The 12,548-nt window shown below is 37.3% G+C and overlaps 2 protein-coding genes across 2 annotated transcripts in view; both read left to right on the top strand.

Moving 5' to 3' along the window:
* Positions 1-12,548, top strand: part of LOC134843739 (WASH complex subunit 1-like) — a 382,840-nt gene that overhangs the window by 101,905 nt on the left and 268,387 nt on the right. The window lies entirely within an intron of this gene.
* Positions 10,963-12,548, top strand: part of LOC134844123 (monocarboxylate transporter 2-like) — a 50,134-nt gene continuing 48,548 nt past the window's right edge. Inside the window, exons 1-2 of the mRNA XM_063860631.1 lie at positions 10,963-11,654; positions 12,213-12,374. Coding sequence (XP_063716701.1) covers positions 11,250-11,654; positions 12,213-12,374 — 567 coding nt within the window. The 5' untranslated portion in view covers positions 10,963-11,249. The remainder of the gene's footprint in view (positions 11,655-12,212; positions 12,375-12,548) is intronic.

Here is a 12,548-nt window from a genome sequence, read left to right as displayed (position 1 = left end):
CAAAACTTAAGAAGTGGCAACAACCAAAACTTTTTGAGCAGACACCAGCTGAGCCAAAAAGTTTCGTTTTCATGATAAAGATCATCAAAACTTTTGTAAAAAAAAAATCCTGCCCCCTCAAAAAACACAAACGCACATAAATTTTTTTTGCTAAATCAACGTTGTAATATGGGGACACTAAAATAATCAGGTTCAAACCGAAAAACTTTGAGCCGAGTAAACAAAAAAAAAACAAAAAACTGAAATTAAACCGAACTGGAATTGGTATTATTGAACCCAACTTAAGAAAAACAACCCAGAATGGACTTTTGATTTGCAGAAATGATCAAAATATGCCAGTTGGTTACGAAAAAAAACTAAAATTGCTCAAAAAATCTTGTAACCTAATCACCTTCACTAATGGAGCTTTGAAAATTGCACTCAAAACTTAGAAGAGAGCAAGTGGGTCACCTCTAACCAGATGCTCTAGACGATTGATAGAATTTATTTTTATTTTGAAGCAAGTCGAAACATGTGTTAGATTTTCACATGCGTGAACAAATTTTTTTTCGGGAAAAGGTATACAACTCACTTTCAGCACCTTTGCTACTTGCAAGGGTTAAAGCATTACGTTTTACACTATAATGCAAGAAAAGCCAAACAAAGCAAAGTTGGCAGCAATGAATCAAAAAATTTTAAAGGAAAATTCAATCGAAAAAATAAAAATAAAAAACAAGGAAACGCAGAGATTTTGCGATACGCATGAAATTTGCCTTGCAAGGTACCACACATGAAGAGAAAAGAAAACCACGAAATCCAAAATAAGTTAAATAATTGAGAAAAAACTACAACTTAAAAAAATTCAAAATTGTTTTATTTGCGAAAAAACTGTCAAGAAACACAATCGTGGCGTTTATTAGAAACTCAAAAAAATGATAACTGTTCTGGAACGATTTAGTTCGCCACATATGCTCTAGATTACACCTTAACTACCCCAAATTGGCCATATTAGCAATGTAAAGCTCAAACCAGAGGCGGATTTAGGGTGGAGATTGTTGGAGGGATGAGGTGGCGGATGCCCTTTCCCTGAGGAGTTCAACCCCCTACCAACCCAAAGGCTCCCTCCTTTGATGCTAATTTAAGATATCAATTTTGTACAATTTAAGCTGAGCTTTATGTTGTAGAATTTTGGTTGAACTACTCAAGAATTATTACCTCCAAAATGGGCTAATTTTGAGAGGGGAGCGCGCGCCGAAAATTACAATTTTTTGGTCAGAAACTTCCAAAAAGCTCAACATTGTCTGCAGCACAGATCATATAGTCCGAATCAGGTCTTTTTTTTTGATTTGGGAGTGCTCAGAAAATCAATTTAAAAAAAAATTGAAAAAGTCCATAGCATAACAAAAACTGTTAAAACAAATTTCTTTAAATGTGAGCGCAAGACATCAGTTTTATTCAGATTATAAAGCAAAATCCCCAAGCACAAACATTCCGAAACACGGAGCAATAAAACTATGATTTCACGGTGTTGTAACTTACTTTAGCTCAGAATGCAATTTAATTGGAAAGAGACGTTACAAAAATTGAGAAGAGTTAGTCGATTCAAAATGTATCAATTTTCTTGACATAGTTTTTGACTATAAAAATGTATTGTATAAGTATTATCATATTATCAAAATATTTTAGCAAAAAATAATTTCAACACTGAAAAACACAGGGCTTAAGGTTTGGCTGTGATACGAGTAGTCTTGTTGAAAATGAATGCATCAATCAATAGATTCCTGTTTTGTTTTTTTGAGGCATAATTTGAGCCCTTTTAAATTTCTGCATAAGTATAATCATAAAACGTTGGATTTTTTGTTGTCCTTCTCACTTCATGGGTTATATGAGTTTTTCAAATATCTTTTACCAATTAAATTATTTGTAAAGTTGCCAAGGAAGTGCATTTTTTTGTAAAATTATCTGTGAAGTGCATTTTTTTTGTTTCACGAGACTTTGCTGCCCAAAGAGCTTTTATTGAAGAGTTTCATATCTTTTTCGTATATTTATCAATAATGGATTGTAAGGAAGAAAAACTACCAAAAATTTTAACCAATTTTTTTCATAAACTTGCTTACTGAGTTGAATATTTTAATAAAATAGGTCTCTTTATAGTGTTATTGTAGAAATTCGAAAATCAATTTGACTACCTAAAAAACTTGACAAAAGTTTCGAAAAGTTTCTGGATTAAAGCGGTGAAAACTATCAAAGCACTGATTGAAAATTTTTTTTTCGCATAAGAGGAAAATGGTAATTGTCGTGTAATTATCACCATAAAAAGGCACAACTTCAGAAAACAAGTTGACGGATTTCTTTTAGGCAGAAGAATAGTTTCCAAGTTGTGTTATACTCTTTAGTTTACCAACTGGGGATTACAAACTTAATTGATGCTTCGGCCCTGCTTGAAAATTTTGATTAAAAAAATCAAAATTTGGCAATTTATTGCGCTTATTTTCCTTTAAAAAAATTTTAAAGGTCGTGTTTGAAAAGGTTTCGAAGTTTGTAATAAACTATTCTAATTCTATGGTTCTATATGTACAAGTTATGTACATAAGCTTAAAAGGATAAAACGGTAAAAGGAAGTAGTTCAATTAAGATTGTGAAAAAGGACAACTGAACTTCTGTTCATATCGACCAATGATCGTGACTAAACTGTTTAACAGGTATCAATTAAAATACTGAAGGTCATTTTAAGATACTAAAAACAAATCACTACATTTCCCACCGGGAAAAAAAATGAAACTGCAAACTAACTACATAACTCTATAGACATCCTTTTTCCCCCTCCGAAAATGGAAGAATTTTACAAACTGCACCCAGAAGGTAAATATACAGAAGCAAAATAGAATCCACAACTGAAAGAGAATGTAGCAATTTACAGGGTGGCTATACAGAATTACAAAATTTACAGTATACAGTAACTAACTAAATAAAACTAATCCACAACATGTACATTAACATGTACGATTGTATCTACAGGTAAAATTAAAAAGTCCGGCGGTAAAATATGGATTAAAGAATTGTTTTGTTCAGTTTGAATTGATATGTCGATTAAATGAATTGATCCTCAAACTCATCCAATTTAGCCCTCACTTCCGAATCTATAGTCGATGAGATCTCGCTATAGTTGTCCACCTCGAGCGTGGGGTCCTTCGAGGTCGGGTAAGTTAGATTTGAGTCCGAAGAATTCTCGTGAAGGTGAGTCTTCGTGGTAGAGGTTGCAAGTCTGACCGTCGGGAGGGAGTTCCTTGAAGACCAGGGCAACGTAGTTTCCGCGACGAGAATCTGTCTGGGAGGCGCCTCCGCTAATGGAGTCAAAAGGTCAGATGGAGAGTTGACCGAGAAAGTAGTCGTGTGGGAGTCCGATGCCGGGGAGAATATGGAAGTTGACGCCCCTAGGTCGTCTTTCTCTTGAACCACGTCTATAAATCTGCGATTTCCGTAAAACTGTGGGGGGCCCACATTTCTGCATGGTCTAGAATTTCGGGTCTTTGGGGTCGCGCTGTTCATCTGTTCCGGAATAGTGTCTACCAGATTGTCCTGTGATCCTTCAGTAGTAGTCGCATCGTGGATGACAACAATCTCCCGGGGCTCGTTGTTCGCTGGCCTTTCTGAGCTCAGTTTTGGAGATTCGAAAGGACCTGTAATACTTAAGCCCTGATTAGACTCGGTATGGGGGTTTTGAGGTACGTTATTATTGGTCACATCGTCAAAGTAACCTCGATTATCCCGTCCCACGAATCTAGATTTAAGGAAGATGAACCTGAAGAAAATCTTGGAGAGTCTTGAGTGGCTGTGCTCGCGGTCGGTGCACTAGTCCCTGCTCTGGTGCTATCCGTTCTTGGGGTGCCTTGACTCGAGTGACCAGCGGGTGTCGATCCAGCTTTCTTCGGTGGAGAGAGTAACCTTTTCCCAGCTAAACCCGAATGAGTATGAAGATTATGCCCAGTGGGTGTCTGATTCACTATTATCTTTTTGGACCCTGGGAGTATTTTTCCTTTTATAGCCAGATCCGATTTACGTAAAACGTAACCGTTGTCAAGAGTAACTGTGTGCTCTGAAGAATCGATGATATCCTTCCTAACTAGGCTAAAATATGGGTCCCTATTTTTCCTGTTAGACACCTTTCTATATAAGTTACCTCCCATTACTGCTTTTCTTTTTGCCAGCGGTTCTGAAGTTCGGATAGTGACGTCCGGGGTTGTGTGTAGGCTGAAAGTCCTAGCTAGTGGCATGTTTTCTTCTGGGTCCGACGTGCTGTCCTTTTCCTCGTCCATATAACCATCTTCTGCCCCGTCGTGTAGTTCCCAGTTAGTGGCCCGCTCTTTGGACATTATAGCCTTCCCTTTATCTCAATGGTCAATATTGGACATAAGATTTTTCCACCTAGTGTTCGCTGCTCTATTAAAATGCTTTTCAAACGGAGTACAGCCGATCGCAGATTGTTTTGAGATTCTCAAATTCCAGATGATTTTCTCGATCGAATCGTTTAGGGATGGTTTGGGTAATTCGAAGGACATTGCCAGTAATTTCGATTTAATTGTGTAAATCTTTCCACTAGCCCATTGGATCTGTGGTCTCCGACAGTGCAGTAAATAATTTCTATATTAAATTTATCGCAGAAGTTTTTGAAATCATGTGATAAGAAGCATGACCCATGGTCGACTCAAATTGTTCTTGGGAATCCGTGAAGGTGACAGTAATAGTTTAAAAATGAAATTACGTTTCTTGTAGAGGTGTTATTAACGATCTTGGCCCAAGGAAACTTTGTGTAACGGTCAATGCAAAGAAGGATGTATTTGTTGTTACCCCAGCACGTGTCCAACGGTCCCGCAAAATCCAAATTTATTTCTTTGTTCGCGAATGTCAACGTCGGGAGTTTCGAAATATTATGGTTGCCTAGTAACACTTTAATGTTCTTACCCGCTTTTAGACATTGGCTACATGTTCTCCCGTGATGGTAAATTTCCCGGTAAACATGCGGCCACCACAAGTATTCGGCGAGGGATTTCATCCCAAATTGTCCTGGATGAGTCTCATGTAGCATTGAATTAAAAGTTCCCCTGATGGTAGCTGGGACGACTAATTTATTGTCTAAAAAGAGTAGCTCATCCTTCACGTGAAGATCTTTGGCGTAGTTCTTCATGTAAGTCCCGTGTATGCCCATAGGTCGGTTCCTCTTTATCGTCTCTATCAAATCCCACAGCACCTTGTCTTCTCTAGTCATGATCTGAAGCGATTTCTTCGAACAGTGTTTTTCCGGGCGAATTGGGGAATTTGATAAACTCAGGTCGGCCTTATATCTTCTTACGAGGTCTGCGTGGTCGGGTGGAAGTCGGTCGTCTCTGAATTTGAGGGCGATATTATGTTCTTCGGGAATGATCAAGAGGGGTTCGTTCAATTTATCCATTGGGATTTTCGGTTGTTTCCTGCTAGATGGTATGAAGTGTCTGTTTAGTAATAAAAAATGTAAAAGGACTTTGTCCGAAAAGGTAATACTTTTAAAATTAAATTTCGAATTATCGACGGGTTGGCAAATTGTAGTGCAATTTTCTGTCCGAGAGTGATTTTTGTGGCATATTTTTATCGACTGATCGAAACAAGATATGATACCAGCAATAATCTTGAGATTAAGTAAAGCTAAAGAGCTATTCAACCAATTCTGACCAATCACGTCGCTTGAAATTTTGTTTCCCGACGGGATTGTATTAACTCGTGTTTTAGTATTTACAGCGACCGCTGGTCTATCTACAGAATTGACAGTAACTATTTTAGAAAATTGTTTAGTCGATAAAATGTTCTGAATTTTGTCGGTTAAAGCGACTACAAATTCGTCGTCATAATGGGAAATTGGAAGGGCTTTGCCCGAAGGAAGTCTAGATAAAAGGTCTGTAAATCCCATGTCCTTTCCTGGTAAATGTGAAATTTTAAAACTGAATGGTAAAAGTCTGTTTACCCAACGGGTCAATCGGCTATGCATCGTTTTGTTTCCATGATTTGCCGAAAGTGCTGATAGTAATGCTTTGTGATCTGTTACTATTTGAAATTCCGTTCCGTACAGGTAGTTTCTGAAATGTTCTGTAGCCCATACGACTCCCAGCAACTCTAATTTGTTGGTAAAATATTTCATTTCATGGTTATTTAAAAATCTGGATGCAAACGCGATTGTTTTCCATTGGTCGTCCTGTAATTCTTCTAGGGTTGCCCCTAGTCCGTTATGTGAAGCGTCCGTTTTCAGTCTTGTCTTCTCTTTTACATCGAAATGGCTGTTTTCTGTAATGTTTACAATTTCCGCTTTTAACTTCTCAAACGCTATTGAATGGCTAGTATCCCAATTGTATACCGATTTTTTGTTTAGAAGAGGTCGAAGAGGGGAGCTTAACGTCGATAAGTTAGGGACGAAATTTACGTATTGGTTTATCGAGCCGAAAAATGAACGAAGTTCAGAAATATTCTTCGGGGTTGGCAAATTTTTTATTGCGTCGGCTTTACCGACCAACGGTCGTACTCCATCGCCTGAGATCTTGAAGCCAAGCCATTCGATGTAAGATTTAAAAAATGCGCAATTCCCCCATTTAACTGCTATGTTTTTCTTATCTAATATTGATAAAATTTTATACACTATTGATTTGTGTTCTTCCAGGGATCCACGCGAGGCTACCAGGATGTCGTCTATGTGACAATTTGTAAACGGGATATTTTTCAAAAGTGAGTCCATGACCCGTTGGAATTCATTGGGCATGTCTTCCAATCCGTGAAATCCCGTTAAAAATCGAAAGGAGTAACTCGTGCATGAAATGCGGGAATACATTTACGAAAGTGCACTTAAACGTTTGCCCAGCGAAGGACATAACCTGTAAAAACTGTAATTATAAGGGACACTACTATGCTAAAATTGCACTGTTTACTTTTTTGATCGCATAGTTTGAGTTGGCTGTAGGCGTGTTTCAGGTCTAAATTACTAAACCACACTCGCCCGTTGGATTTTTCTGATTTAATAGCTTAGAGTCAAGTGCCAGTTTTATTGAAGTATCCTTTTCCGAGTGATTGCAATTGGGCTGATAAAACAATCTTCGTCGCATTTCTCTAATTTTACTATGTGGCCTTCTTTTCCCATTCTTTTTAATTCTTGGTTCACTCCCGCGAGTTAGTGGAGTGGAACTCTTCTCCCTTTGGACTGTATTGGTTTAAAAGGTGTGTGAAAATGGGTTACCTTTCGATCGTTAGGTATTTTCCCCACTCTAGTGAATAAGTTTTTGAACTCGTTAAAAATTTTGTCTGATAAAGAAGGTAAGTTTTTGTACTCACTCTCGAGTGTGGGATGATTGACCATGCAGATTGGTTGGGGGCATTTCCTCTGTGTTATTTCTATGCCCAGTTTGGGTAAGTTGTCGTTCCCCAAGATGTTTCGCTCGTGTCCGCCGGTTATGAAGAATGGGGTTTCTTTGCTGATCCACCCATTGGACTGTGTTCTGACAATTATTTTTCCCAAAATATTGATCGTATCGTTGGTGAATCCGCAGTATAGGTCTTTTATTCTTTTCTGCACAGGGTGTATCTTGAGGTTCGGGTATCTTAGTTTAATTTCGTGTAGTTCGTTCTGTTTTAAAAAACTTACAGGGCTTGCTGAATCTACAGGTATGTTCATATTTACAATCATATCCCAGCCGATGCCTAGGTTCAGGAGTTTCTTTGTTTCGAGACAACTATTTTCGTAAATAGTTCTGACGCTCAACACCGAGAAATCGTTATCGTCACTCAGTCCGTACTCGTTCCACGCATTTATAACGTCGCACGATTCTTTTTCTTCCATCCACGAGTTTTCCGGAGGTATGTATGTACAATTCTCGGTATTTACATAATTATCTGATACAGTATTTACAGTTGGTCTCTTAATGCGTGATTTACATAATTTGGCGAAGTGTCCCTTATAATTAAAATTTTTACAGGTTATGTCCTTCGCTGGGCAAACGTTTAAGTGCCCTTTCGTAAATGTATTCCAGCATTTCATGCACGAGTTACTCCTTTTGATGTTTAAACTTCGTTCCTTTTTGATATGATTGTGGTTACTAAAAGATTTAAAAGTTGTCCCGTTGGTCGATGACCGTGACATATTTGTCAGTTTCTGGTGGTTAAAATATCCTTTTTTGTCAATTAGGGCTTGATTAAGTGCTTCCGACGGGCTTATGGTAGCTGAAAGTAGCTTCCTCTGGGTGTCTGTGTTCTTCATATTGCAAACGAAGATATCCCTTATCCATTCCGCCTCGTCAGATTCCTTGATGTTGCACGGGCTGGCCAGGTCCGTCAGTGCTCCCCAGAATTGTTCGTACGACTCGCGGTCTTTTTGCTTTCGATTTCGTAGTTTATATCTTTCGAACGTAGTGTTGGGCGGTTTGTTGAGTGCTGCGTCTAGTAGAGTCCAGAACTCAGAAAATGATATTGCTAGAATCTTGACTCTCGGGTTCTTTTGTGTAAAAACTCTTTTTCCTTCGCTCCCTAGGGCTAGAAATAAAATTCGTCTCATTCCATTAAATTTCCTCTTTTCTTCGTTGATCCGTTTCTCTTCGGCGGATTCATACTGTTTCATTGCGCTTTTGTTCCTGCTCTCTCTGTTGGCTTTTTCCGCGTCCGACTCGCTGCCTGTTGCTTTTTCCAAGATTGGAATTTGCGTCTCCGGTATTTCTAGTCCATGTAGGCTCTCTAAATCCAGATTTTTTTTCGCAATGATTGCCAATTGGAATTGGTCGCTCCATTGGGTCCAGGCATGCGGTGGCTCTAGAGTATTGTTAGGCCAATATTCTAATTCTATGGTTCTATATGTACAAGTTATGTATATAAGCTTAAAAGGATAAAACGGTAAAAGGAAGTAGTTGAATTAAGATTGTTAAAAAGGACAACTGAACTTTCGTTCATATCGACCAATGATCGTGACTAAACTGTTTAACAGGTATTAATTAAAATACTGAAGATCATTTTAAGATACTAAAAACAAATCACAACAGTTTGTCATTTGAACTAAACTTTAGCAACCATTTTTCTTTTGTAAAACAAGTGAAAAATAGGAAATTCTATTTTCAAACCCTCTAGTATTAAAACCTCAAAACAGGAAGAAATGAATCTTTCATGTCTAAAATATGAATATCGGATATCTTTAACGGGCTGCTTTTTCCCCATTTTCCAAAAATTTTGTAAGAATTCCATAATTCAACAGAGACTGTTCGAATATGATACTATTATTTTGTACATTTTTTTAGATGCAAACAATTAGCAATAACTTTTTTACAGTTTTAAGATTGAGGGCTTCATATTTTTAAGACCTCTACATTCAACTAATTTACGAGAATACTTGAAAATTCGGTGAAGAAGTCGTATAAATTTTTAGCTATTTCAGGGTAAAATTGAGCTAGATGTGATGGTATTTGATATAGAACTGATAAGCGCTTCTTTGAAAAAAAAATCGTCTCGCAAAAATTTTAACGACGCCAAAATTGATACAGTCCCAACCATCTTTCGACACTTGAGAATTTGAAATTTGAGGCAATTTTTGTGAAAATTTTGGGTCTTTTCTAATATACGGCCCAAACTTATTAGAATCGTTAAACGAGCTTCTGTGTTTAATAAAAAATCTGATTTTGTTTCGCTGGCAGTAATTTCAACCAATCAGATTCGAGCATCTTTTTTTCGAAATATGAAACAGATCAATTTTGGGCCGTTTACAAACCTCAAAGAATTCTCCTGCGGCATAGAACGAACTCTTCTGCTTTATAAAAAAATTCTGCTTTTTCTGCTCGAAGAAAATTTTCATTATTCAAGCGTTTATGACTAAAATTTATGACAAAAAATTACCAAACAATTACAAAAAAATACGACAAAAGTCGAATTGGAAAACGAACAGAGCACTTTCGGGAAGCAAAATAGTAGATTTGTAGAGTTGCGGATAGATGCACTTTTTGTATTTCTGAGAGATGGAGCAGTTTTTATTAAAAATCGTTGAATTAGAGCATAGATGTGGGTTTTTTTACTTGTGACGAATAGAATTGCAACATTTATTTTAGCATTTTGAAAATATTTTTGATAAAAATAGATGAATTCTACCGTATGAGTGAAATTCTGCTCTATGTGCTGCTCTATAAAGTTTTCTGCTCTATAAGACGAATTCTGCCGTTCTGCTAAACTCTGCTGCTAGCAGAATCTTTAAGGGCCTGGGCCGTATAGCAAAAACGACCCGCACGTTGTTCTTCAATCTCACATAATTGAGACCCTGGAAGTTTATCTAAGCCCTTAAATGTTTTCCAAAGAAACATTTGGTGCTATATAACAATTGTAATGCGGGAGCTCGAAACAAAGCAAAACGGCTAACTAGCAGAAGTATTAAGACAACAGCGTATTTATACTCGTCACAAAGCAGACAAATTTTGACCAATCAGAAACGAGACAAGGAAGATTTTAAAAACAATAATTATTTATTTCGTAAGTTTGCATTCTCATCTCGATTCTCATTGGTTAATATAATATTTGTCAGTTTACTGACGAGTGTGAATAAACGATTGTCTAAATACAAACCGCACTCTAAAAAAACGTTACTTTTGAGTCGAAGTCTTAAAAGACAATTTTATCGTGTGCAAATCTCAATTTTTAATCTAAAAAAAGATTTTTTTTTGGCATTTTTAACTCGGTTTCCAATGAATTTGGTCTGTGAAGTTGATTGAAGCCAATTTTAACCGAGGCTGAACCAAGGGGTGTGAATCTCGAAGCGACTTTGCACCCGTTCTTTCTTAGACTTCTTTTGACTCTTTCATGTTGAAGTTTTCTACCATCTAGGGTTGAAGCATCGGAACTTTTTCTCATAAACCAAAATGACTTCGTTTGTTCGATATTTGAATATTTGTTGATACACTGAGATAATCTGCTATGTCCATATTGGAAGAAGAACAGTTACAATACTCTGCATGCAGAAAAGAGAACAGAGAAAGAAGTTCAGAGCCTAATCTAACTTAGTTAGAGTTAGAATTGCTTTGAGAAGTTTTTGACATGGTTTCAAAAGATAACGATGTCAGCCCTCGGTGACGATGATCTTTCAAAATCACTTTGTTTAGCAGTTTGTGAAACAGTCCAATAATGAACAGTTTAAATTGTATTCCAATATTCTATTTATAGTTACTTTTGCTTTTAGACCTATTTTTTCCCGAATTTTTGATAATAATTAATAACTTAAACAGGCTAAAGCTGAAATGGAGTTAGATAGTAGAGCCTCGGCAAGCAAATCGGACGTTCCACAATTTGAGGATAGCCCCTTGAGCACCCAAGGAATTTTGGTCAAATCGAGTATCAAATCTGGATCCGAAACTGGAAACATCAAAACGAGCAATCCTGTTTGTGAGAAACAAGCGGCGTCATCGTCAAGGAGAGTCGACCTGAAAGCGTGGGCGTCGATTGTTCTTCTGACCTTGATGTTGGTTCCCGCGATGTCCCCTACGTACGGACTGAGTTTGATCATTGATGACATGCGTGAACACTTCGACACTTCGACCACTGCCATTGGCTGGATCATTTCAGCCGCCTGGTTCCTGACTTCGTCATTTACAGTTATCAGTGGGGTTTTCGTGACGCCTGAAAATAGCTTCACTTTCATCAAGGTGCGTATGTGCTTAAAATCTGCAAAAACATTGAACGACAAAAGTATTTAAAATGGAATTAGTTGTCACTCAAATTTTCAAGAACCTTCAAGCAATATCAAGCGACTGATTTTAAGGTTTTTTTTTGATTTCACATCAATTTTTTTCACATCGGTTCTTTTTTATTCGATTTTTGAAATCTACATTGAACCCTACATGGTGTGGACCTAGAAAACCCTAGTTTTGGCATTTGAACCCTAGATGGTAGAAAACCTTCTAAAAAAGGCAGTTTTGCTTATTTTGTTGCCTAGGACGACAAAATTGTAAGAAAAATGGGTCTTTTTGGCATTTCAGGAGGGTCTGAACAAATTGAGACAGAATGCCCCTACTCCTGAAAAAAAATCGAAAAAAAACCAACAAAATTTTTTAATTTTGATTCTTTAATTATGCATCTTCTAGCAACAAATGTGCAAGGTTTAAGAGCAGCAGTTTAAGTAGCTACACAATTTTCAATTTCTGTGAGTCCCTGGCTAATTAGCATAATTTGTTTTGGGCATAATTTGTTTTGGGCTTTTCCAGCTTGGTCAGTTCGTGTGCATAGTGAGTCTCTACTTGGCCTCAAAGTGCACCAGTTTAGTGACCATGTTCTGCGCTCTGGGCATCGGCTACGGGGTCGGCTGCAACTTCGTCTACTACGCCGTCTCAATTCAAGGCCAAAACTACTTCCCCCTCAAGAGTCAGGCCAGTATCGAGAAAAATAATAATATCTGATGATTATATTCAAAAATTGTTAAGATAATTTAAGTTAAGTTAAAGTTAAGTTTGAGTTAAAAAATGTTATGCTGAGTCAACTAAAGTTAACTTTCGTAAATTAAGTTCGTAACAGTCATCGACAAAGGACGTGATCAACATAAG

This window comes from Symsagittifera roscoffensis, chromosome 4, assembly GCF_963678635.1.
Source record: "Symsagittifera roscoffensis chromosome 4, txSymRosc1.1, whole genome shotgun sequence".
NCBI classification, from domain to species: domain Eukaryota; kingdom Metazoa; phylum Xenacoelomorpha; order Acoela; family Convolutidae; genus Symsagittifera; species Symsagittifera roscoffensis.
The sequence above is the reverse complement of the archived record's forward strand: the minus strand, read 5'-3'. Positions and strand labels throughout refer to the sequence as shown.